This window comes from Megascapheus bottae, chromosome 30 (genome assembly GCF_031878675.1).
Source record: "Megascapheus bottae isolate mThoBot1 chromosome 30, mThoBot2.hap1, whole genome shotgun sequence".
Classification (NCBI taxonomy): domain Eukaryota; kingdom Metazoa; phylum Chordata; class Mammalia; order Rodentia; family Geomyidae; genus Megascapheus; species Megascapheus bottae.
Window position 1 is genome coordinate 633,155 of NC_143538.1, and position 27,517 is coordinate 660,671.

A 27,517-nucleotide genomic window follows, 5' to 3' on the forward strand; every position below is an offset into this window, starting at 1 on the left:
CTAGGAGAGGGAGGAAGGGGAGGGGTTAGGGCTGCTAACCGGAGGAAGAGCTTCAAATATTAGGTCTGAGTGCTGATAGGGAAAGGAACCAGAAGGACAGGACAGGAGAGGCAAGGAAATGTCTCTTGCAGGATCAGAAGCTTTTGCTCATCTAAGCTGCTCAAGCAAAGAGCAATTTTTGGGAGGGGATCCTGGAGCTTGAACTCAGCAACTCTTATGAAGATTTCTACCCAGTTAGTAAGAGCCTCTCTCTCTTTACATCTATCGATCGATCGATCGATCTATCTATCTATCTTTAAAGTGATGGCCCTGGGGTTTGAACTCAGGGCCTGGGTACTGTCTCTTAGTGCTTTCTGCTCAAAGCTGGTAATCTATCACTTGAGCCACACCTTCACTTCCAGCTTTTGCTGATTAAAGGTAGACAAACATCTCATGGACTTTCCTGCCTGCGCTGGTTTTGAACTGTGATCCTTAGAGCTCAGCATCCTGAGTAGCTAGGATTACAGGTATGAACCATTGACACCTGGTTAAAAACAAAACAAAACACCCTTTTTCAATTCTAAGATGAGAGAATGATGAGGGTAAGTGTTGGGGATGAACCTGTAAAGTTCCATCTTAGGAGACCAAGTCTTATGGAGCTATGGACTGCGTCCTGGCCAAAACACATCAAGCAATCACATTCAAACTCGGATAACACCTGAGAGAATACAAAGAGAAATTATAAATACCAAACAAGCTGGTACCAGTGGTTCATACCTGTAATCCTAGCTGAGAATCTGAGACTATTTCAAGTCAATCCAGACAGACAAATCCAAGACTCTTATGTCCAATTTATGAGGGGGGGGGGAGCCACAAGTGTAGGCATGGCTCAAGGGGTACAGTGCCAGTCTTGAGCAAAAATGCTGAGCAAGCACATGAGTGCCCTGAGCTCAAACCCTAATTCCAGCATCAGCAGCAAACAACACCAAATGCCACCTCTGTGAGAGTGGTTAAAATCAAGAAGAGCGAGTAGAACCTCCATAAGCTGTGCTGGACACATGAAATAGAGCAGCTACTTTGCTAGCAGCTTAGGGATTCCCTCTGGAATTAAAAGCACATCTCCCAATTGGAAGTGGCACTGTGGCTCAAGTAGTAGAGTATTAGCTTTGAGTTCAAGGACAGCACCCAGGCTTCAGGGCTGGCCAAAAAGTAAATAAATAAGCAAATAAACAAATAAATACATGAAGCACCCCTCCCAAGTGAACCTGCAACCCTATGCCTACAGATATGCCTAGAACTAAAGATAAAGATTCACACAAAATCCTGCAGGTAAATGCCACAAAACCGTTTATTGACAATTGCCCCAGACCTGCTAACAAGACAGAATATCTTACACTTAGAGCATGGCACACAGTGATGGTTTCCCACACACAATGGAATATTTTTCAGCCATAAAAAGGACCAAACTAGGGGCCAGGAGTTTGGCCTAGTGGTAGAGTGCTTGCCTAGCATGCACAAAGACCCGGGTTCGATTCCTTGGTACCACATACTTAGAAAAAGCTAGAAGTGGTACTGAGGCTCAAATGGTAGAGTTCTATCCTTGAGAGAAAAAAATCCAAGGACAGTGCTCAGGCCCTGAGCTTACGCCCAGGACTGGCAAAAAAAAAAAAAAAAAAAGGACCAAACTAAAAAAGAAATCGGATTCTGGACCAAGTACCATGGTTCAAACCTGTCATCCAAGCTACTCAGGAGGCTGAGCTCTGGGAATCATGGTTCAAAGCCAGCCTGGGCATAAAAGTCTGTGAGACTCTTATCTCCAATTAGCCAGAAGTAGAAACATAGTTTAAGTAGTAGAATACTAGTTTTGAGGGGGGGAAAAAAAAAAAGCTAAGGGACAGTGTCCAGGTCCTGAGTCCAACTACTGGAGAAAAAAAAAAGCCACACTCTAAAGACTTTCTCTGTGTAGCAGTATAAAGACAAAACTACAAAAGCAAAACAAACTTGGGGCTTCCAGGGCTCGGGGTGACAGGACTGTTTCCTGTCTGTCATGGGGCTACGGCAGGATCAAGATCAGGAGGCTGGTCAAACCTTCACAACTATGTGCAAGGACTGAATTTCACTCTGTGAATACACTTAAAAAAAAATAAAAATAAAAATCAAGGGCCAGGAGGATAGCCCAGTAATAGAGTGCTCATCTAGCATGCCTAGCCCTGGTTTGAATCCTTAGTATCACATACACAGAAAAGGCTGGCAGTAAAGTTGTGGGCCAAGTGGCATAGCACCAGCCTTGAGCAAAAAGTACCCATGACAGGCCCTGAGTTCAAGCCCCAAGACTGGCCAAAAAAAAAAAAATTCAACTAAAATCCGGGGAACCCCAAACTGTGAACAAACTAAATGGCAGGTGTGAATCCCAGATGGGGGTCCAGGAAGGAGGGTGGCGTGGCATAAGCATGGGGGCCTGGTCGGCCCTGCACTGGTGGGGTGTGCTGGCACTAGCAGTGATCCCAGCGTGGACGTGATGCACACCAGCTCTGCAGGCTTGACTGCACGCAGCACGTGACAGCCCAACTGCGGCTACCTAGAAAGCCAAGCACAACCTCTGGGCTTTGCAGCTGCTGTCTGGGGTCTTCTTAGTAACAAGCAACACATGGCCCCAGGTCAAGACAACCAGCCATGAGAAGAGCACGTGTGGACATTCCTCCAACTACCAGCCAGGCTGTCACTCACTCAACCAACGTTTACTGACTCCACCCACGGAAGACAGCAGCACTGAGAGGGGGAGGGGAGCAGGGAGGTGACTAGATCTCAGGGCCAGCCACCTGCAGACTCAAGCTTCAAAGTATTAGCTTCCTGCCTATCCTCCTCAAAAAACACGAGGTGTTTCCATTTTTTGTGCTAGGGTCCTTACTGAATAAATAAGCCATACTGGAGCCTGCTCTTGAAGGGGAAGCAGGCTGGCAGAAGCACACAGGACGAACAGGAGACTCCAGGTGGGCAGGAGAAAGGGAGGGCCAAGTGTACAGCCCAGGTCCCTCCTCCCCCAAGATCAAGGCTACCTGGGTGGGAACAGGCTTGGGAGTGGGAGAGGTCAGCTCAGAAGCCAAGAACTCCAAGAACACCCACTTAGAGGCATTGGAGCTGAGCAGTCAGCTGGCAGCGGCTGGGCAGCTGGGGCAGGAGCTGGGCTGTTACAGGGCAAAGACCGCAGGAGCATCCACTCACAGGGAGAAGGACCCCTCGGGCAAGCTGGGGGCAGCGCCCCACAATCAGAGCCAAATTCAGACCCCAAAGTCCTGGCTTAGTCCTCCTGTCTTCCAGGTGGTCCAGGAAGAGAAGTAACTCTGGATCACATAGCAAGTCAATGATGGCTATCCCTGAAGCTCCACGCCCACCCCAGCTTGGAGGTGGACATGTGTTGGGGGTGGGGGAAGAGGCAGGGTGGTTCAGCCCTTACAAATCCATCCTGAGACAACAAGGGTCAGGGAGGGGCAGGTGCTGGCTCCCTGCTCCCACCCCAGTCACCCCCTTTCTACTTATGCTCAGAAAACCTGGCATACCCCCACAGGTGGAGGGGGCCCCCCGCCCACCTCTCTGGTGTCTCCTGTCCTTTAGGTATCATGAAAAAAGAAAAAGCACATCTCTTGAGTATTAATTCTCATTTGGGGCCATTAGGAAATTCTTAATCATCTCCTGCTGAATTCCTGGGGCACAGATTGTGCCCCCCCCGCCCCCATCACATGCCTGTACATCTGATGTATCGTCACGCTGTAGAAATCAGATCTGCAAGAAGCAGAAATGCCCCAGGCTGTGAGTAATTGAGGTTTGCTGCCAAAATTCTAGAAACATCGAAAAGAATCTTGACTTCAGTCCCCAAGCAGCTAGGAAAAGGCTGCCATGAGCAGTTTGAAATGTTCTCTGAGGTCTTGCTTAGGAGGTGAAAGAAGTCTTAAAAGGGCCTTCTCTCAGAGAGCTCACTCACACAACACACTCACACACACGCACATGTACAGTTGCACGTAAATACATCTATACAGATGTGTTCTATAACATGCATATTTTATAACAAGGCATGACATGCAATAATGCAGTAAAGTCAGCAGAAATCCAGAAAGCCTGTTTTCGTGTGTGTGCGTGCGCGCGTGCATGCGCGTGTTGGTTCTGGGGTTTGAACTCAGGGCCTAGTCACTGTCCCTGAGCTTTTTTCCCAAGAAGTTAGTGCTCTACCACTTGATCCTCGGCTCCACGTCAGGCTGGCTTTCTTTCTTTCTTTCTTTCTTTTCTTTCTTGCTTGCTTGCATACGCCAATCCCAGAGCTTGAATGCTAGGCCTGTGCTTTTGTGCTTAAGGTGAGAACTCTACCACAGCTCCACTTCCAGTTTTCTGGTGGTAAATTGGAGATAAAGAGTCTCGTGGACTTTTTGGCCCGGGCTGGCTTCCAACCACAGTCCTCACATCTCAGCCTCCCGAGTAGCTGGGATTATGTAGGCGTGCACCACTGGGCCCAGCATCCGCTGGTACCCTTCCTTAATGAAGAAACGACGGCGATGTGGCCTTGCTTAGCCCTAAGGAGACACCTAATCAGCAGTAGTCTCTTGGAGAGACTGGCTCCAGACTAAGGCCTGGATCGGGTGGGATCAGTTAGGACCTACCTTGTCTAACACAGCCACTACTGGCTACTGAACCAATGCCAGGAAATGAAGTCTGGGCACACCAGATTAGACCCACAGGATGAATAACCTCAAGTCCCGCCGTGCAATGCAGCTGTTTCTTTTGTTGAACAGCGCTGGGCTCCATCCTGACAGGTGGGTGGGGCTGAAGTGAGAGCCCAGGAGGGTGTGAGGGCCTCTGCTGCCCGGAGGTTAGGACAGGCTGAAAGCCAAGGGGAAGGGGAAGCCAGCCACGACTCACACTGCACAGAACTAACTAGCTAGCTTGTTTGCTTGCTTTTCTTTCCTCCTTTTTTCTTTGTTATCATGGGGCTTGAACTCTGGGCCTGGGTGCTGTCCCTGAGCTCTGGAGCTCAAGGCCAGTACTCTACTACTTTAAGCCACAGCTCCACTTCTGGTTTTCTGGTGTCTCGTGGACGTGGACTTTCCTGCTCGGGCTGGCTTTGAACCACAATCTTTAGCTCTCAGCCTTCTGAATAGCTAGGAGGACAGGCGTGAGCTACCAGCCCCTGGCAGCCCTTTGACAAAGGTAACTTCTCTCTTCTTTAAACAGATGCCCTCATATCTCTTAGCACTCTACACTCCATAGTGTCCACGGAGACACCTACATTCCTTAGAGACCCCAACCAGAGGGCGGGGGGAGGCACAACTGGGGGAGGGTCAGGATCTACACCCCCATACGCACTATTCACAAGACCAAATGCAGCCCAAGTTCTAGACAACCAGGCATGAGAAGGAAAGGAGGCAAGACAAGGCTCCTCTGCTCAGCTCTGAGACCAGGCAAGGCCCCGGAGGCTTGGTGTCAGCTATCAGACAGCTCACCAGGCCTTCTACTAGTCTTTCAAACTCCTAATACACCTCAAGGCCCAGTGCAAAGGCAGCCTCTTCTAAGGGGCTTCTTAGACCTGAGTGTGCTTTCCTCACCATCTTGTACATAACAAACTTCCCCAGGTATCGCACATCGTCCTTCCCGTGGAGCCAGGCCAGCCTGCAGCATACCCAGGGAGCCGGGGTCTCTCCCAGGCACCTGCTTCCGAGCTTGCTTGCCCCTGCGTGTGTCTCCCTGTGGCAGTATACACTCCCAACACAATCCCGTTACTGCTCATCGACCTAAGACGGGCACAAAGAAGAGTGCTGGGTCTGGCGCTCTGTGGCTGAACACTTGCCTGGCAGGTACAAGGCCCTAGGTTCAAGTCTCAGTGAAAAAGATAAAGGGAGAGACAGAGAGGAGAGGCAGAGGAAGGAAGGGAGGAAGGCAGGCAGGCAGGCAGGCAGGCAAAAAGAGGGAGGGAGGGGGAGAGAGAGGAAGAGAGGGGGAGAGAGAGAGGGAAGGTGGGAGGGAGGAAGGGGAGGGGAGAGAAGAGAAGGAGAGGGGAGGGGAGAGGAGAGAAAGAGGAAAAGAGAGAAAGAGAAAGAAAGTAAGAAATACAGAAAGAACAAGAGGGAGCAAGGGAGAAAGAGGGAAGGAAGAAGAAAGGATTACATAGTATATAACAAAAAACTAGAGGCAGCCTGGTGACTTATGCCTATAACCTTATCTACTCAAGAGACTGAGATCTGAGGATCATGGTTCAAAGTCAACCCAGGAAGGAAGTCTGTGAGACTTTTATTTCCAACTTAAAACAAAAGGCGGGGGGGGGGGGGGCGTAGTTTGGCCTAGTGGTCAAGTGTCTGCCTAGCATGCATGAAGACCTGGGTTTGATTCCTCAGTGCTACTTACATAGAAAATGCCAGAAGTGCTGCTGTGGCTCAAGTGGTAGAGCTCTAACCTTGAGAAAGCCCAAGGACTGTGCTCAGGTCCTGAGTTCAAGCCCCAGAACTGGCCAAAAAACAAAACAAAACAAAAAAAAGGTGGAGGTGAAGCTGCAGCTCAAGTGATAAAGTGCTAGCTCTGAGCAAAAATAGCTCCAGAATGGTAGCATCCAGGCCCTGAAAACAACAACACATACAGACACAAGAAAAACTACAACAAAACTCAAACTAATCTGAAGTGAGCCATCAGTGTGTTGTCAACAAATGAAACTATAGGACTGATATGTATAATACTTTAGTAACATTTCAAATCTAATCAGTAGGAAAGGTATTAATTAGTAAACCATGGGATTAAGACAAACAAATGGTCAAATATCTGGAAAACCATGAATTATGACTGATGTGAGAAACCTTCCATAATAGAAAACTAACTCTAAGCCAAGCAGGGTGGTTCACACTTGTAATCCTAGCTACTCAGGAGGCTGAGATCTGAGGATAGCAATTCCAAGCCAGCCTGGGTGCTAAAGACTGAGAATCTTATCTCTAACTACTAGAAAACTGGAAGTAGTGCTGTGGCTCAAGGGGTAGGGCGAGAGCCTTGACCTAAAGAGCTCAGGGACAATGCCTAGGCCCAGAGTTCAAGTACCACAACTGACAAAAAAAAAAAAATTTAAAAAGTTAAGACAATAACAGGACTTATACTCAGGGCAAGGCCGGTACTACGTGAGCCACACTTCTACTTTCTAATTTTTCTTTTTCTTTTTTTCCTTTTGTTTTTTGTGGGTTTTTTTTTAGTTGTGGGGCTTGGGTACTGCCCCTGAGTTTTTCTGCTCATGGTTAGCATGCTACCAGTTACAGCCATAGCTCTGCTTCCATTTTTTTTTTTTCTGGTGGTTAATTGAAGATTAAAGAGTTTTACCAACTTCCCTTCCCAGGATTGCTTCAAACCACAATCCTCACATCTCAGCCTCCTGAGTAGCTAGGATTACAGGTGTGAACCACTAGCAAGCGCCTGGCTAAAATGTATTTTCTAAATGAAGATGAGCGCAGATCGTAACCGCAGATCTAGGGCAGTGAGAAACTCTACCATGCTCAGTGACTTGGAAACTTTTGGATCCTTTTCTCAGTTTGTCATTGCCTTTGAGTTTTCCTTCTGGTGTTTTTAGACACCCACACATTCTCTTTGCTTTCTCTGTGGGCTGAGAAAGGCCTTTTCATTGCTGAGAATAGCAAGTTGAGGATGGTGCAAGTAGTGACTCTTGGTTGGTGCTCAGCCTGGAGCCAGCATCCTGTAACTGCCCGAGGAAGCAGCAGCTAGGGTCTGTCATGGCTTGGGCTTGGGGCTGGGGTTCAGCCCTACAGGTGTGGTTTGTTGGTCTTGTCCGTCACTTGACAAGGCACCTGGAACTCATCTCCTTTGTAGAAGTCTCATTGTACTTCTATTTAGTTGTTCTGGAGATCTGCACTGACTTTTTTTTTTTTTTTTTTTTTTTTTGCCAGTTCTGAGGCTTGAACTCAGGGCCTGAGCACTGTCCTTGGGCTTTTTCCTCAAGGCTAGTATTTGGCTACTTGAGCTTTTCAGGCTTTTTCTATGTATGTGGTACTGAGGAATTGGACCTGGGTCTTCATGTATGCTAGGCAAGCACTCTACCACTAGGCCAAACTCCCAGCCCCACTACGACCTTTTTTTTGAGTTGCGCTTTTTTGTGTGTGGGTGTGGGTCATGGGGCTGGAACTTGGCCTGGATGCTGTCCCTGAGCTCTTTAGCTCAAGCCTACCACCCTATCCTTTTAGCCAAGCCCTACTTCCCGTTTTCTAGAGGTTAATTGGAGATAAGAGTCTCAGGTCCTTTTGTGCCCAGGCTGGGTTTGAACCTTGATCCTCAGATCTCAGCCTCCTGTGTAGCTAGGATTACAGGCGTGAGCCACCACGCCTAGCTCAGTTGAAGCTTTTAAAAAAAAATTTTTTTAGAAGACATTTTTTTTTTTTTTTGGCCAGTCCGGGGCTTGAGCTCAGGGCCTGAGCACTGTCCTTGGGCTTTCCTTAAGGCTAGTATTCTTCCCTGAACCACCGCACCACTTCTGGCTTTTTCTATGTATGTGGTACCGAGGAATCGAACCTGGGTCTTCGTGCATGCTAGGCAGGCACTCTACCACTAGGCCAAACTCCAGGCCCTTTAGAAGACATTTTAAGGGGAACATGCTGACGGAGAATTTTTTTTCCAATTACACTATGTTAGTGTATAAATAACACAACGAAAGCCCCGCATGATACCAAAATATGCTAATTTAAGAATTAAATAATTAAAAAACAATTTAGTTGAAGGTATGGCTCAGTGGCAGAACATCTACCTACCAAAGTGCCAGGTCCCCAGGGCCTCTCAAAAAATACATTTTAGGGGCCAAGAAGGTGGCCTAGTGGTAGAGTGCTTGCCAAGAATGCACAAAGTCCTGAGATTGATTCCTCACTACCACATACACGCAAAACGCCAGAAATGGTGCTGTGGCTCCAGGGTACAACACTAGCCTTGAGAAAGCTCAAGGATGGTGCCCAATTCCCAGTTAAAGCCCCAGGACTGGCAAGACAGAAAAATACATTTTAGATTTTGATTTCAAATTACAGCAACCTATATTTGCTATGAAGAATTTGGAACAGAGAGAAAATAACCTCTACCAAAATTCTGGCATACTTCTTTCCAAACATTTTCCTACACGTAAGTATACGCACTACTTTTCTTTATAAAACCGAATTAGGCTACAGACTTTCTTAATCTGTACAACCACATTAGTAATAAAATTAAATATTAGCTAAACAATTACTCTGTATCAGAAACTAGCTTTCACTCTATAATCTTTGCTCATTTTTGTACTTGTCCTGGGGCTTGAACTCAGGGCCTAGGCACTAACCCTAGCTTTTTTTTTTTTTGGGGGGGGGCTGAAGGCTAGTGCTCTACCACTTGAACCACAACTCTACTTGCAGCTTTTCTGATAGTTAATTGGAGATAAGTATCTCATAGACTTCCTTGCCTGGGCTGGCCCCGAACCCTCAATCCTTGGATCTCAGCCTCCTGAGTAGCTAGGGTGACAAGCTGGGAATCACCAGCACCCAGTTTCACTCTGCAATCCTTTTAACCCTTGTAATAATCTTTCAGAATAACCTTCATCTATCTGTGGACTTGGTGGCTTCAGATCCCAGTTCTGTCTTTCACTAGCTGTGGGAAGCAATCAAGCCTCAGATTTCTCATTGGCAAAGGGAAATAATTACCAGACTCTCCCTACCACCACAGTGCTGGTAGGAGGGTTAAATGCAGTACAGGTGCTAAGCTGAGAGGAGAACTTGGCACACCATGAGTGCTTGTTAAGGATCAACTGTGGTCTAATGGTACTTAACCAAGATCTCACAGCCAGTTGCACAACTTCAAAACCCAGTCTGTAGGACTCAACTGACAAAGAAAGAAAGATGAGGGTGTCTGCTTAAGACAAAAGCTGTTCTCAGCATTTTGGCAGGAATCGGAAGTTCCTCTCCGGTTTCTCCCCAAATACTGAAATGCTGATGATCTGGAGCTACAGCTAAGTTCAACTTAAAATTCCCTGAGTTGGCATAGGGTCAAAACTTGCTCATACCCCAGATACTACACCCCATCTGGAGCAGAGGTCCTCTGGATTTCTGGTCTGAAGGCTTCTGTATTTCACGTGCCTCCCCTAAGCTGGGCCTCGGTGGCTCACACCTGTCATCATAGCCACTCAGGAGGCTGAGCTGAAGACTGTGGTTCAAAACCATCCAGGGCAGGAAAGGTGGTGAGGCTCTTATCTCCAATAAACCACCAGAAAACTGGAAGTGGAGCTGTGACTCAAAGTGGCAGAGTGCTCACCTTGAGCAAAATAGCTCAGGGACAACATGCAGGCCCAGAGTCCAAGTCCTAGGACTGGCATACAAAAGTGCCCACTGTGGGCTTTCTTAGCCCCAGTTCCCATCCAAGGACACGCAGCACAGCAGCAGCAGCAGCAGCACAGAGGGCTGCAGTGCCCACTGCAGTGGGCTCTTTTCTCCTGGGGCCTGGAACCCCTGCTCCTCACACCTGCCGAACGCTTCCACCCCAGGCCTCCAACTGTCACCTAATGGACTCACTGCCCTTTCCTCTCCCTTTTCCTCCTAGACAAGGGAGGCATATGCACCCATGCTTAAACACTAACACAGCAGGGCATGTAGCTCATGATACAGTGCCTGCCTAGCCCAGAGAAGGCCCTTCCTTAGTCCCTGCAACAATAACAACCACACACACAGACGCACATACCCCACTCTAAAATTAGAGTTCAGTGGCTCAGATCTGAGGACTGTGGTTCACAGCAGGAAAGTCCGTGAGACTCTTACCTCTCCACCAAAAAGCTGGGAATGGAGCTATAGCTGAAGATATCAAACACTAGCTTTGAACAAACAAGTTATAATAGCATTAAGGCCTTGAGATCAAATCCTAAGACTCTCTCTCCCTCCCTCTCTCTCTCTCTCTCTCTCTCTCTCTCTCTCTCTCCTCTCTCTCTCTCTCTCTCTCTCACCTCACAGATAATCATGCATATGGTTTTACTCACCCATGCTTCTCTCTCTCCCACCCCTCCCCCCTGCCAACACTGGAACTTTAACTTAGAGTCTGCATGCTCTCCTGAGCTTTTCTGCTCAAGGCGACACTCTACCACTTGAGCCACAATTCCACTTTCAGTTTTTTCTTTTCTTTTCTTTTTTTTTGCCAGTCCTGAGAGACTCAGGGCCTGATCACTGTCCTTGAGGTTTTGTACTCCAGGCTAGTGCTCTACAACTTGAGCCACCACTCAATAATTTACCACTCAGTAGTTCAAAGGAGTTAGAGTCTTATGGTAGCCGGGAATTTGGCCTAGTGGTAGATTACTTGCCTAGCTTGCACGAAGACCTGGGATCAATTCCTTGGTAGCATATACACAGGAAAAAAAAAATGGAAGTGGTGCTGTGGCACAAGTGGTAGAGCTCTACCCTTGAGAAAGCCCAAGGACAGTGCTCAGGCCCCAAGTTCACACCCTGGGACTGGCAAAAAAAAAAAAAAAGATACAAGAGTCTTATGGATTTTCCTGCCTGGGCTGGCTTCAAACCATAATCCTTAGGTCTCCACCTCCTGAATAGATAGGTTGACAGGCATGAGCCCCAATACCAACTCAACCATGTTTCTTAAAATATACAATGACTGGTGATAATGAAGCAGCTCTTTTGAAAGTTAAGAAAGGATATCTGGATTTCTAAAACATGTCTAAGGTAATTTTCCCCTCAGCAACAGAAAGCACAAGTATATTGTAGGTGGCCTGATCATAACAAGAAAAAAATCCAGACTACAAAAAAAAAAAACCAGACTACAAGCTGAGTGATGTTGGCTCACGCTTATAATTCTGTTCAGAAGACTGAAATCTGAAGAACAGGGGTTTGAAGCCAGCCCAGGCAGAAAAGTCTCTATGAGAATTATCTCCAATAAACTACACAGAAAAACCCAGAAGTGGAGCTGTGGCTCAAGGGGTAGAACACTAGCCTTAAGCCAAAGAAGCTCAAGATTAGTGCTCAGGCCCAGAGCTTAAGCCCCCGGGACTGGCAAAATAATAATCATAATCATAAACATGTAATAACTTGACTTATGAAATGGTAACCCCTCTGTATAACACCTTAATAATAAAACTATATTTAAAAAAAGAAAAAGAGAAAAGCAAAAAGAAAGAGAAAAGAAAGGAAAATTTACAATCTCAAATTTAATAAATGACCTTAGGTTCCAACATTCCATTTGAATGCTGCAAAATCACAAGCCTGGGGTCAATCTGAAGGGACTGGCTGAGTATCAATGGAAAAAAGAATGCATTTTCCCCTCAGAAAGATTTTGAAATCTGTCTTGGCCCAGGGACAGACAATGAGAAGGCAAAACAACCCTAGATTCTTCTGCTCTTTCCAAGATGGGCATGAGTTCACAAACCTTCAGTCCTCAGTAAACAAAACACATTCTTACTTTTCCCTCCTTGTGAACTGCCATCTTCAAATGACCATTCTCATAAATCGTATAAATAAAATAATCACCTGAAATACATTGGGAGAAGGGCAAGGCCTGGCTAGGCCTCTCTGTAGGCCAGCTTACCCTGGAGGATGCGTGGACACCCGTGGAAGTGCTTTCAGTTTCAGAGGGAAAAGGACCTCAGCCCCGGGTGACCCCAAGGCTCATTCTCCAGCCTTATCAGCTCTGCTGTTGCACAAGGCTGGAGGCTTTATGAGTCCAGGGAGAAACAAAACACAAAACCTTCCTGTGGCCACAGCCAGGGAACAGCCACAGGCTCTGTGCTGTCCACACATCATGCAACACTTCAAGGTTTCCCCTTGCTGGTTTTTTTAATTTAAAACAGGACCCAGGAATGACTGGCTTAAAGTGACATTTTTAGGAAGTGGGGTGGGGGAGGGCGCTCAGCTAGTGTCTAGAGGGTGTGTCAGGTGGTTTTTCCAGCATTATCAGTCACCTGCTCCCCTCCAAGAAAAGCTGGAGGCATAAACTCACTCTGCCTTCTGTGGGGTACTCATCTCAGAAACATCTAGCTGGGTGTGGGGGCTCATTCCTGGAATCCTAGCTAATTAGGAGATTGAGCTCTGAGAATCACCGTTCTAAGCCAACCAGCCAGCCAGGGCAAGAATTCCCTGAGACTCTTATCTCCAGTGAACCACCTGAAAACCGGAAGTGGAGCAGTGGCTCAAAGTGGTAGAGCACTAGCCTTGAGGAAAAAAAAAAAAAAGCTAAGGGACAGCACCCAGGTCCTGAGTTCAAGCCTCAGTATTGGCACAAAAGCAAAGGAGACAGAGAGAGAGGAAAAGAGGAAGAGAGGGAGGAAGGGAAGGAGGGAGGGAAAAGGGAGAGATCTAAAGATGTCAGGCAAATACTCCCTCCAAGGGGACCTTAGCGTGGGGACAGAAACCCAGGGTTGAGAGAGAATTGGGTCCAAACCACAGCTCCGGAAAATAGAAACTCAGAATGTAAAGTAGATATGCAGCTACAAACCACAGCACAGCTCACCTGCGGAAAAGGGCTCGTGCCTCACAGGTCCCACCCACACAGTGCAGTTGTTTCTCATCTACTTAGAAAGTCATCATCAAACAGAGCCAGAGAACAGCCAGCCACTCGGAAGGCAGAGTCACAGAGGCCCAGAGCTCCCAGCAGGGTCAGGAGGCTAATTCTCACTCCTAGCCCACAGAGCAGACCTAGGGCAAGACCTGGAAATCTGCATTCTAACACTTGCATGCCGGCTTCCCTTCAGAGAACAGAAATGAAACGTTCTAGGCAGCATGCACAGATAGACAGCCAAATTCCTTCTGAGGCTGGCCAGGGAGGAAAGCTCTAGCCCACTGCCAAGAGCTGATTACCTCCACCCCACGAGGACAAGGGCCAGGACACACGGCTAATACTTCCTGTTCAGGCAGCTCCCACTGGAGTTTATAACCTGTTTAGGCCAGTTGTGCCACTGAAGTTTATAACCTGTTTAGGCCAGTTGTGCCATCCTTTTTTTTTTTTTTTTTGCCAGTCCTGGGCTTGAACTCAGGGCCTGAGCACTGTCCTTGGACTTTCTCAAGGCTAGAGCTCTACACCTCTTGAGCACTTCCAGCTTTTTTCTATGTATGTGGTACCAAAGAATTGAACCCAGGTCTTCGTGCATGCTAGGCAAGCACTCTACCACTAGGCTAAACTCCTGCCACCCCCCCACCCCCACTTTTTTTAAGACAAGGCCTTACTAAGTGGCCCCAGGTTGGCCTCAAACTCAGGGGGCCGTGCCACTATAAGCTCATTCCCAATCTTTATGTGATTCAGTTTACTTAAATCTAGGCTTTCAACACAAAATATATTTTTTGTGCTAGTCCCTGGGCTTGAACTCAGGGCCTCATGCCCTCAAGGCACTGGTGCTCTACCACTTGAGCCACAGCTCCACTTCCAGCTTTTTTACTGGTAATCAGGAGATAATAGTAAATAGGCTTTGTCTGCCTGGGATGACGGCAAATCACAATTCTCAGATCTCAGCCTCCTGAGTGGCTAGGACTATCAGTGTGAACCATGGGTACTGGTACAAAACTGTGAAATGAACAGTTTGAGTATTGATGTACACTGAAAAGGAAGAAGCCTGACTAATGACTCAGACACAGTGGAAGCATGGTCAAAGCAAGCTTCATGAGCACCAGGATTGCACTAACTGTGGGACTCAGTTTCTTCACTGGATGGTGCAGAGTGCAAGTAGCCCTCTGACTATGGGACAATGGTGCTTGGAGTAAAACACTTCAGGACTTCCACTAGCTTGCAGAGCCACTTAATATCATGCCCTAGTCACACCCCAAGAACAGGCACATGGGCAATGCATAACGTCTGTCTGGGTACCCATGGGGCCTGGCTCTATCAGGCCTGCTGGGTGAGTAGCTGGCTGATAGTAACACTTAGAAAGTATGCCACCTTCTCTGCAAGCCATCTCCCCTGAGCAGAAAAGAGCTGGGGAGGAAAATTAGAACTGGCTATCTGCCTAGAAATAATTCCTATAATCCAAGATCAACATCCCTGATAACACTGGCCTGTCCTAGGCTGGAGCCCAGACACCCAGCCCGGCCTGACAAGGCAGCCTCAAGGAAGGCCTTGCTGCTAGGGGAGCCAGGCCAGAAAAAAGATCTCAGATCCAAACCCTTTCTCCCAGAAGCTTCCAGCTCTCCTGCATAATAGATCTCTGCAAAAACCAAGTAAATAGCAGCCTGAAAGCTCATTAAAAGATACCGATGCAAGCTAGATACAATGGCTCAGGCCTGTAATCCTAGCTACTCCCCAGACTTGAGATCTAAGGATCACAGTTCAAAGCCAACCCAGGGGGCCGGGAGTTTGGCCTAGTGGTAGAATGCTTGCCTAGCACGCAGGAAGACCCGGGTTCGATTCCTTGGTACCACATGCTTAGAAAAAGCCAGAAGTGGTGCTGAGGCTCAAGTGGTAGAGTTCTAGCCTTGAGAAAAATCCAAGGACAGTGCTCAGGCCCTGAGCTCAAGCCCAGGAATGGCAAAAAAAAAAAAAAAAAAAAAAACAAAGCCAACCCAAGAAGGAAAGTCTGTGAGACTCTGGTCTTACCTCACTCAAGTGGAAGACTGTTAATCTTCAGTGAAAAAGCTTAGGGACAGGGCCCGGGAGTTTGGCCTAGCGGTTAAAGTGCTTGCCTAGCGGGGCCGGAGCGAGCGGGGCCAGAAAGAGAAGGGGGCCAAAAAAAAAAAAAGCTTAGGGACAATGCCCAGGCCCTAAATTCAAGCACCAGAACCAGCACCAAAAAGAAGAGAGAGAGAGAGAGAGAGAGAGAGAGAGAGAGAGAGAGAGAGAGAGAGAGAGAGAGAGAGAGGGAGAGAGGAGGTGCTGACACTCATTTTACTGGGCACATTATCTTGCTGACCCAAGAGGAAGTAAAGTCTCCCCAATTACACTGAAACCTACCAGTGTCCCTGACCCAACATCTCCAGGGAGTTCTTTTTGATAAAAACTAGTCACGTAAGTCTCTCCAAGTCAGCGCGATGCTTAGGGAAATTATTCTGAAAACCACAGATTCTAGCCTCAGCCATATCCAAGTTAGAGCTTCATGTAAAGGACGCCCCTTCCCTGTCACGTACCAATGAGAAGCCACCACAAAGCCAGGAAAAGTGCTCACAACCTAAAGATGGAAGTAATGCTTCAAGACCCCCAGCGTGGACCTTCAAGTGCATCCAGATGGTCTGAAGTGGATCTGGATGCCCAGCACAGAAGCGTTTCACAGAATAATTTGGCAAGGAAGATTGGTTGACCACATCTATTCTGTACTGAACACACTATGATTACTCAAGCCAACAAATGTTTGTTGTGAAGCTGAGAGCAGTTTCAACACCAGAGAATAGGCATGCTTCCTACAAAAATGGGTTCAGAATAGGGATGCGCGGCTGGCCAGTTACATGTGACTGAAACCCACAGCGTAGGTCCATGTGAAATCCAGATGCCTTCAAGAAAAGGAGCAAAGCCATGCACCAACAGCTCACACCTGTTATCCTGGCTACTCAGGAGGCTGAGATCTGAGGGTCAAGGTTCAAAGCCAGCCAGGGGGAAGGAGAGGGAATCCATGAGATACTTATGGCTAAGGAACAAATTAAAAAAAAAAAAAGCTGGAAATGAAAGCTTTGGTTGAAGAGCATCAGTTTTCTGTGAAAAAGCTAAGGGACAGTGCCCAGGCCCTGAGTTCAAATCCTAGTATAGGCACAAGTAAAAAAGACAAAGAAGAAAAGTAGGGGAGCTCCTTGGGCTCCAGAGACCTCAGAGATGGGAAAGGACAGGACGATTCAAGCTTTACTCCATTACCCATGCACCCTCCTGGCCCCCAGTGCCAGCTCACTGTCTCTGGACTTCCAACAAAGTGAACCTCAGTGAAAAGCCTTGAGTCCCCTGGCTCACATGCATGCACATGTGCGTGCACACACACACATACACACACACACACACACACACGCATACAGATCAGTTACCAACTGTCCACTAAAAGGTGCCATCCACTTGATACAAACTTGGGCAGGAAAATGCTTCTGGTATTTACTGAAGAAGGCAGACATGAAAATGGTAAAAGGAAAAAACAAAACACAAAAACCGCCACACCTTACCTAATCCAAAACAAATGACGCCAAAGTCACAAGGAGGAGACTTGCCAGAACAGATTCCCCAATTAGACACCACAGTGACACCCCTCATTTCCAGAGCTTGACTTTCAGGGGTCTCAGTGACATCATGCAAAAATCACACCCTGTTTAGGTCTCTTCTTCCCTCATCTGTAAAACGTATGGCACTGGCCCAGATCAAAGGAGTTTACCAAGAAATTCCACAAGCAGCTTTCGTCAAGACTCAAGCCATGGAGCATTTTGGAAAAGCCCAGCAAAGCCACAGCTTCTCCAGAGAAGGCGGGACAGATGTTATAAAATAAGAAACATCTTGATGCTATAATGCTAAGATGGGAGTGATTTGGAGTGATTTGCTAATCACTAGTCTTTCTGCTTTTTTTAATACATCTGTCAGAGGAATGGAATCTATACAATGATCTACAGCCAGCTTCGCACAGGACTAAATCCTCATTCACTGGAAACTGGGGCCTCCCCTGTGGTTGGGGCAGCCCCAACATGAAGCACTGACCGCTACGGAAACTAGTTGTTGGATCAGCTCATGTAAAAAGGAGAATATATTGTTATTTCACATTTTCCCTACCATAGATTTCTTACTCCTACAGCTCAAAAGGAATTACTGTACACTAAAGTTTTGTTGTTGTTGTTGTTGCTTTTTTGTGGATCACAGGGCTTGTCCACTGAGCCTGGGCGCCGTCCCTGAGCTCTTCAATTCAAGGCTATCACCCTACCCCTTGAGCCACAGCCCCACTTCTTCTTTTCTGGAGATAATAGGCTCATAGTCTTTAGTGCCCAGGTTGACTTTGAACTGCAATCCTCAGGTCTCAACCTCCTGGGTAGCTATGGTGATAGGTGTGAGCCACTGGGCCCCGCTAAGTTCATCTTTAAAAAAAAAGGGGGGGGGGGCGGGAGTTTGGCCTAGTGGTAGAGTGCTTGCCTAGCAGGCACGAAAGTCCAAGCATAGTGCTCAAGCCCTGAGCCCAAGCCCAGGACTGGCAAAAAAAATAATAAAAAAAAAGCTCACCCTCAGGGCCAGAAGTTTGGCCTGGTGGTAGAGTGCTTGCCTAGCTAGCACAAAGATCCAGATTCGATTCTTTGGTACCATATACATAGAAAAAAGCTGGAAGTGGTGTTGTGGCTCAAGTGGTAGAGCTCTGGCCTTGAGAAAGTCCAAGGACAGTGCTCAGGGCCTGAGTTCAAGGCCCAGCACTGGCAAAACAAAACAAAACAAAAAACTCACCTTATATCTAGACTGCTCCTTTCTTTTTTTTTTTATAATTTTTTTATTGTGATTAATAGAAGGGTTACATTATATTCACCAGATAGAAGGTGCTTAACTTCACAAACATTGATACCCTTTCTCATGACATGGTCCCCATTTCCCTCCCACCCTCCCCCCCGCTTATCTTGATTTCCCCCCTTCCCTATCCAATTTCAAATAACCAATTAAGCACATATAAAATATATCAGATAATAAGGTGAAAAATTGCAACAATATGAGATAACCAAGGGATGGCAAAAGAGATGCGTGATAACATAGTACATTAAGGACAACAGTCACTCATTATATGGCTTTTGTTTCCTTATCTAGGAGGTCCTTATATTTAGTGTCATACTATTTAGCCTAATGTCTCTTGATTTTGTTCTATTGTAAATCTCTGCTAGGAGAGCCCAAGATGTCTACTGATTATGACAAATGAGGGAGACTATTGGGCCAATGTTCCTTCGAGTCTGGCTTACTTCACTTAATATGATTTTTTCTAAGTCTTTTCATTTTCTTACAAATGGGGCGATGTCGTTCTTTCTGACAAGGACTGCTCCTTTCTTTTAGGGAAACCTTATCTATTTTTCCACCGTCTTTATCAAGCTGACCATTATCTTCCGGTATCTCTTATTTGGGGATTTACATATTAAATTGACCTGTATGAATATTCATGAAGGCGGCTTCCTTCCCGTCCCCTCCCCCAAAGCTGATGCTCTAACACTTGAACCACACCGAGACTTCCAAGCTTTTGGATGGCTCATTGGAGATAAGAGTCTTTACTGCCTGGGCTGGCTTTAAAGCCGGATCCTGAGATCTCAGCCTCCTGAGTAGCTAGGATGACAACCATGTGCCACTGGCTCCCTGTTTTCATTCTGTCCCTTTTCACCATATTTCTGATCCAAAGACAGTACTCTGCTCCTTCACATTCTTGCCAGTACCCTTCCACTGTGGGAATATTATGAGTATACCATATGTTTGGCCAAAGATGTGGCCTGGTATTTATTTATATAGCTGCCAGGTATACACCAACCATTTTCCATACTCTTTTCCAGAACCTCAAAACCATCCAATAAGGAAAGCAAAAGAATGGATAAAACTTGTCAACAACACACAGTACTGGTACATTCCGGCTGCAAGTTCAAGTTCATCCACATCTGAAGCTACACTCCAGACAGCAAAGCTTTTCTTTTCCACTTACATAGCTACAACCATTACTTAGATTTTATTTCTTTAAGTGAAAGAACTGATAGAGGACTCTGAAGGTCATCTAAGAGAATCTAAAACAGGAAGCTCTTTAACAAACAATTCCACCGGAAATTCAATTAACACAGGGACAGTCTACGTGTACAATGTGGACAAGTCTCTGCCTTTGATGAAAGTTCTGTGAACTCAATGGGATTATTCCCCAAGTTTATACCTCAAGTAGAACGGCAAACCTGCTTGGATTCCTCGAAGAAACAGACTATGTGTGTATGCACCCACTCAGAGGCAAGAAGAGCCCAAAATACCACAGGAAGCCAAGCACTGGTGGCTCACACCATGTCATCCCAGCTACTCAGGAGACTGAGATCTGGGGATAGCAGTTCAAAGTCAACCCAGGCAGGGAAGTCCGTGAAACTCTCATCTTTGAGGAACCACCAGAAAACCAGACCTATGGCTCAAAGTAGTAGAATGCCAGCCTTGAGCAAAAGAGCTCAGAGACAGTGCCCAGGATCTGAGTTCAAGTCCCACCACTGGGGGGAGGGGGGAGGAGAAAGACCACAAGAATCAGGAATCAGACTGCGGGAATTGGCTCAAAAAAGACAGGCTCTTCAGAATGGCTTCAGAGAGAGACTCCAGCTGTTGCAGGCTCTGAAGATCTCAGGGAATGGTCCTTGTTTGCTCACTTTTCTCTTCCCTTGGCCAGTAGCTCTGAGAGGGCTGGGCCCAACCCTGCTGGCTCTGGAGAAATCCCAGCTTGCAACCCGGAAGAGTTAGCCAGAAAGAGGAGTGTGGATGAGAGTGGAGGGACAAAGCAAGCTGATAGCAAGGTCCTGAGAGGCAGCTCAGAGTCTGTTGGGGGGGGGGGGAGGTAAAGCAGACAACCCCTAAAAAATGAAGTCCTTTTTCTTTTTAATTCCCTAGGGCAGGAAGACTGTCCTCCCATCTGGACTCCTATTTTACCACAACTCCCTGCCCATTCCCTCCTGGAAGGTTAAGGGAGCCTCTAATGAGACTCACACCTCTCTCTCAGCCTAAAGGAGCAAAGAAGCAGGATCACAGCTCTGCCATGGACTTCCAGGCTGGGTGCCCTGGATTGGTACCCCCTGCCCACCGTGGAGGGGAGCAAGATGACAGTTACATACGTCCAGGTGCCTGAGTCAGGGTGTCTCTCTCTATGTCTGTCTCTCTGATTCTAAATGAACTAACATTTACAGAGCAATATGGAGTCGTTCCCTCCCAGCGTCCCTAATTAAGATAGATCCTGTCTATAGCTTGAGGCCCTGGGTTCGAGTCCTCAGTACCACATACACAGAAAAGGCCAGAAGGCAGCATGTGGCTCAAGTGGTAAGAGTAATAGCCTTGTGCAAAGAAACTCAGGGTCAGTGCCTAGGCCTTGAGTTCAAGCCCCAGGACTGGCAAAAAAAAAAGAATTAAAAAAGAAAAAAAGAATTAAAAAAGCACAGAGGGGGGGGGGTCAAAGGACATACTCAAGGTCATCCGCGCAGGGGTGTAAACCTACTTACAGTGGGGGCTGCCCCAGAGCAAGGATGGGCGCTGACAGAGGTCCAGAGAAGGTGCATGAGAAGAGGGTGCAGGGGGAGAGGGCGCGGGGGGGGGGAGGGGGGAGAGGGCGCAGGGGGGGGGGAGAAGGCGGGGAAGGGGAGGACGCAGGAGGAGGGTGGGGGTAGAAGGCAGGGGGGGAGAGGGGGCGGTGGGGGGGTGGAGGGCGGGCGCAGGGGGAGGGGGCGCGGGGTGGCCCAGGGATCCTGGGAGAGGGGCCTGGGGAGCCCCCTCCCCGCGCCCCAAGCCCCGGCCATGGGCAAAGGGGCCGGGGTGTGGAAGGAGCTGGGGGTGGAGGGCAGGCTCGGGCGGGGCGGCGGGCGCGGGCCGCGAACTCCGCACCTTGAGCACCGTGACGGCTCCCGCGCTGTGCACCTGGAAGTGGGCGGGCGGCTCGGCGCCGGGCTCGGCGGCCTCGTCGGGGCCGTCGTAGCTGAAGCAGGCGTCGGCGATGTCCAGGCGGCCGAGCGGCAGCGCGTCCTGCGGGCTCTTGAAGTAGTAGAGGCAGCAGCGGCGGGCGTCGAACACGAACCAGCGGCTGCGGTAGCCGCGCAGCGGGCCCTTGCCCGACAGCTTCTGCAGGTACCCGCACAGCCGCGCGGGCTCCCGCCCCGGCCCCGCCTCGGCCGCCGCGCCCGCCGGGGCCCCGCCGGTGCCATCGCCGTCGCCGTCCTCTTCAGCGCGGGCTCCGGCTCCCGGCATCTCCCGCCGCCCCACGCCCGGGTCGCCTCGCAGCCGCCGCGGCCGCCACCGCCGCCGCCGAGGCGCCGCGCCACGCCCTCCGCACGGCCTCCGCGCGGGGCATGCTGGGGCTTGTAGTCCTCCGCCCACCGCTGCAGGCCACGCCCACCGCCACCCAGCGCTGCTGAGATCTGACCGTGGCGGTTCGAAGCCAACCCAGGCAGGAAAGACCGCGTGCGACTAGCCTGGAGAAAAAAAAAAAAAAAAACCTCAGGGGCAGCGTCCAGGCCCTGAGTTCAAGCCCCAGGAATGACAAAAACCAACCAAAACAAGCCGGGCTCGATGGCTCACGCCTGTCATCCTAGCAACTCAGGAGGCTGAGATCTGAGGATCAAGGTTCAAAGCCAGCCTGGGCACAAAAAGGACCTGAGACTCTGATCTCCAATTAACCTCTAGAAAACGGGAAGTGGGGCTGTGGCTTCAAGGGTAGGGCGGTAGCCTTGAGCTGATAGAGCTTAGGGACAGAGCCCAGGACCAGAGCTCAGGTCCCCTGACCCACAAAAAAAAAAAAAAAGAAAAAGAAAAAACGGGATACACTGTATATGAATGCTGCCTCCAGGTAAATCGTGTGTGTGTGTGTGTGTGTGTGTGTGTGCCCGCACACGTGTGTACATGGCAATCAGGGCCTGGGTATCACCCCTTCACTTTTCACCCAAGGCTAGCACTTTACCACTTAAGCCACACTCCACTTCTGGCTCCTTATTAGTTAATGGACAATGACTCTTTCTGGACTTTTCCTGCCTGGGCTGCCTTTGAACCCTGATCCTCAGATCTCAGCCTCCAGGGTAGCCAGGATGAAAGGCGTGAGCCACTGGCATCCAGCCAACCTTGATCCGCCCAACCAGAGTCACTGTGAAAATGACAGCGTCTGTTGCCTGGTGCTGAGTGGGTGTTCAGTAAATATTTGCAGAGCTCATGAATGAAAGCCAAAACATATCTGGCCTTTCCACAGCCCAGAGCACACAATGAACTAAATAAATATGTATTGGGTGCCTTCTGAGAGCCAGGTACGGTTTTAAGCAGTGATGGATGTTGCATGGCTGAGCCAGTCACTGCCTGGCCATTGTGGAGATTTAAAAAAAAAAAACAATGAGCTAGGCACTTGCTGGATTATGAGTTTTTGAAGGCAGCTGGGTTCTATGAGACCCTGTTTCAAAAAGGAAACTCAAAATAAGGATTTGAAGCAATAGCCGTAATTGTGCCCTTGACAGTACAGGGCTGAGTTATGCATTTAAATTTATAACTGGCTACATAAACATTCTGGCCAACTGAGGGAATAAAAGCAATCTACAAATCTTCTTTTAGGGCAGTTACAGATTTTTTTTTCTTTTTTGTTGTTTTGTCTTTTTCTACATGGTACTGGAATTTGAAGTTAGAGCCATTTTGGTAAGAATTACATCCCTGAAGCCACAGTCTTAAACCACCCCCCCCGTTATTTATTTATTTTGCCTGGGATTGTTCTTGGACTTTGATCCCCCTACCTTTTCTTCCTGAGTACCCTGGATTACAGATGCACACTACCACAATTAGCATGCTTGTGAAGATGGGTAGCTCACGACTATTTTGTTCAAGCTGGCCTTGAACCACGATCCTCTCAATTTCTATATCCTGACGGCTTGGACAACAGTCATGTGCCGATATGCCTGGCCTGGGGAATGGCCTTTGAACCATTACTAGTATATTGACATCATAGCCACATGACTTTTTAGTTGTTTGATCAATGTTTGTTCATTTTGATGTCGCTTTTCTTCAATATGTTATTCTTATCGCACATGAAGAAAGCAGGCCAGAAGTTTGGGGTTATACTTATGTACAGAATAAACCAATTTGGCCTCTGCCTGACTGGCCAGATCTAAAATGGAGTCATTTCCCTCCCTGGCCTCCCACAAGATCACAAGCCAGTAACTTGGTCTGCTCTGTTTGTTGTTGTTGTTGCCAGTCCTGGGACTTGAACTCTGTCCTTGGACACTTTTTTTTGTGTGTGGGGGGGTCATTGGGGCTTGAACTCTGGGCCTGGGCGCTGTCCCTGAGCTCTTTAGCTCAAGGCTACCCCTTGAGCCACAGCGCTACTTTCAGTTTTCTGGTGGTTCATTGGCGATAAGAGTCTCACAGACTTTAGTGCCGGGGCTGGTTTTGAACCTTGATCCTCAGATCTCAGCCTCCTGAGTAGCTGGTCTACCAGATGGGAGCCACTGACTCAACCCTAGCAACATCTCCTGCGGGCCATGGGTTTATAGTGAATTACCCTAAGCCTTGTATTCCTTGGGGTTTGATCCAGGACTAGCCAAGGAAGAGCAAGTTCACTGCTCAAGTTTTTCCTGTTAAGTAGCAAGGCTACTTCCTCCTGGCTTGGCAATTTCCTCTAACTAGGTTCCGGGGAAATTAGAAAATCAAGGTCTCACTTCCCCGACCCATTCTAAACAAGCTGTGAAGAGTTGGTCTCTGACCACAGGACATTGGTCTTTGAGGGACCTCAAGGAGGGGGCTGAGGACTGGGGAAGGTTTTCCAGAGGTTCTGGATGGATTGAGATGGATTAAGATAGATGGAGATGGTAGGTTGTCCCAAACCCCCCACTCCACACACCTCCCCAGCCTTTGCTTGGACCAGCATTGGGCATCTCGCATCAGCACTGGGCCTGGTCTTGCTGTAGAAAGCTCTAGGCATCTGGAACATTCTGGAAAAAATAGGTTCAGCCCAGGATGTGGGCTCTGTAAGCCTGTTTCCATTGCCAGTCTCACTCGGGAAGCCAGTGGGCCTCATTTCCCTACCAAATCGCCAGGCAAATCTATACACCCTCATGGATCTTGTTCCAAAAGGGAGGGATTTGTGATGTTGGCTAAGATCCCAGGCCCTGGAACCCCAGCAGGAGAAGGGGCTGTGACAGTAGGTCTGTATTTCTCCTGTTCCTCACTGTCTCCCAGGCCTGGCTCCAGGCCCAGGGTATTAATCTCTCTGCCTTTGTCCCCCTCTCCAAGCCCTCAGCCAACTCCAACCAATGGCCTAATTAAGTCAAAGGATCCCTGGAAGGATGCAGCAAAAAGCAGGAAGTGGAGCTGTGACTCAAGTGGTAGAGCACCAGTGTTGTGTAAGAAAGCTCAGTGTCCAGACCCTGAATTCAAGCTCCAGTATGAGCACTAAATAAATAAAGAATACCTTGTAATCCTAGCTACCTCAAGAGGCTGTGATTTGGGGATAGCAGTTCAAAGCCAGTCCAGGGACGAAAAGTCTGTGAGACTCTGTGCTTTTGCTAGTCCTACGGCTTGAGTTCAGGGCCTGGGCACTGTCCCTGGGTTTCTTTTACTCAAGGCTAGAACTCTTGAGCCACAGAGCTGCTTCTGACTTTTTTCTGTTTATGTGGTACTGAGGAATTGAACCCAGGGCTTCATGTATGCTAGGCAAGCCACATTCCCAGCCCGAAACTTTTGTCAATGATTAAAAAAAAAAAAAAAAGCCAGAAGTAGAGCTGTGGCTCAAGCTCAAGTAATGGAGTGCTAGCCTTGACCAAAAGAAGTTCAGGGACAGCACCCACACCCCGTGCTCAAGCCCCAGGACCAGCACAAGAAAAAATACTCACAAATATACACACACACACACACACAGAAGAAAAGTTGTATGGGGGCGATAAGCCAAAAAGCAGTCAGCATTCAATAAAGTAGAAAGGGGAAAAAAACCTCATAACCTCTTAAGAATAGGTGCTAGAGTGAGTAGGGAGGCTACTATTTTTTCTTTTCTTTTGGTCATGGGCCTTGAACTCTGAGCCTGGGTGTTGTCTTTGAGCTCCTTAGCTCAAGGCAACTGGTCTACCCCTTGAGCCACAGCCCCACTTCCAGTTTTCTGGCGTATTATTGGAGATAAAAGTCTCACAGACTTTACTGCCCAAGCTGGCTTTGAACCGAGATCCTCAGATCTTAGCCTACTACGTAGCTAGGATTACAGTGGTGAGCCACCAGGGCCTGGCTTCCTCCGTTTATTTATTTATTTATTTATTTATTTTTGCCAGTCCTGGGGCTTGAACTTAAGGGACTGAGCTCTGTTCTTGGGCTTTGCTCAAGGCTAGCATTCTACCACTTGAGCCACAGCATCACTTTGGGCTTTTCTATGTATGCAGTACTGAGGAATTGAACCCCAGTCTTAGTGCATTCTCAGCAAACACTCTACCCACTAGGCAAAACTTCCAGCCCCTCTTCCATTTATTTAGTTATTTATTTATTTGATTCAGTCATGGGGCTTGAATTCTGGGCCTGGGTGCTATCCTTGAGCTCTTCAGCTTAAGGCTACCAACCCTACCCCTTGAGCCACAGCAACACTTTCGGTTTTCTAGTGATAAATTGGAGATAAGAGTCTCCTGGTCTTTAGTGCCCAGGCTGGCTTTGAACTGTGATGTCAGCCTCCTGAGTAGCTAGGATTACAGGCGTGAGTCACCACACCTGGCTTCCATTTATTTTTAAGTAACACATTTTAACTGCAGTTTTTCTGTGTTTTTTTGTTTGTTTGTTTGTGTTTGTTTTTTTGGCTTTGGGGATTGAACCCATGATATGGTAATTTGCTAGGCAAGTACTTTGCCACTGAGATATATCTCAGCCCTAATTACCACCCCCGTTATCCTAGCCATCCCCAGCTGTAAAGGGTCAGGGGGAAAGGACAGGAGGTCAGGGCTCCAATCCCAGCAGCCAGGGGCCCCTGGGCGGCCACCTGGCCCCAGGAGGTTGTACAACAGGTTTCTTAAGGTGTGGTCCTCGGCCTCTGTCCTTCCCATTAAGCTCTGAACTAATCCCAAATGCCAGGAGCAACTGGCTTGCCATTCTGAAGAATTTGTGTGTGCATGTGAACATGCATGCATGCGTGTGCACATGTAATAATTCTGGAGCGTGCACTTAGGGTGTGGGCAACTGTCCCTTAGCTTTTTTCCACTGGAGATAAGAATCTCACAGTTTCCTGCCCAAGCTGGCTTTGAACTGTGATCCTCACCTAATTGAGTAGCTAGGATTACAAGTATGAGTCACAGGTGCCTGGCCAGAATTTGATTTTTGTACGAGGCTCAGGAGAACTAGATTCTCTATGGAGAAAGCTACTGGCAGACTCCCTTTGCTGATAAATACAAAGGTTCCCTGATTGGAACCTTTTTGAACTGGACTGTTAGAAAGCCATAGGCTCAGAGCCCCCAAACTGAAAGCTCTATGGAGGGCTGGCAGCTGTTTTAACACTATGGTGGGTCTGAGGTTCTGTTAGCCATGGAGGTTTCCCTATTTATCTAATGCCATCTTTTCCAAAGCTGGTGGGCCTTCTTGTAATTGTAGCTACTCTGGAAGTTGAAATCTGAGGATCCTTGTTCTAAGCCAGCCAGGGCAGACAGGTCTTTGAGACTCTCATGGCCAGCTAACCTGTCAAAAGCCAGAAGCAGAGGTGTGGTTTAAATGGTAGACCATCAACCTTGGGTGAAAGTCACGCAAGAGTGTGAAATCCTGAGTTCAAGCCCCAGCACTGGCACAAAAAAAAAAAAAGAAGAGAAGAAGGAAAGAAAGGAGATCGTTTTTCCCCTCTCCATTACTCAAGTTCATGAATCAAATTTGTGCTACAAATAGAAAAAAACAATCACGTGGGGCTACAGAAGAATGTCAGCATGTGATTCACAAGTTAACTACAAAACCCCATTGGCTTTCCGTCAGCCGT

The 27,517-nt window shown here is 48.0% G+C and overlaps 1 protein-coding gene across 3 annotated transcripts in view; it reads right to left on the minus strand.

Annotated features, from left to right (window-relative positions):
• Positions 1–21,847, minus strand: part of Tbc1d2b (TBC1 domain family member 2B) — a 55,228-nt gene extending 33,381 nt beyond the window's left edge. The window contains exon 1 of one of the 3 annotated variants that reach the window (XM_090321756.1): positions 21,448–21,847. In XM_090321756.1, coding sequence (XP_090177882.1) covers positions 21,448–21,807 — 360 coding nt within the window. In that variant the 5' untranslated portion in view covers positions 21,808–21,847. Of the gene's footprint in view, positions 1–4,628; positions 5,257–13,455; positions 13,494–21,447 lie in introns of those variants that run through there. The other 2 variants (XM_090321757.1, XM_090321758.1) reach the window with 2 other exon arrangements.
• Between the last annotated feature and the right edge of the window lie 5,670 nt (positions 21,848–27,517).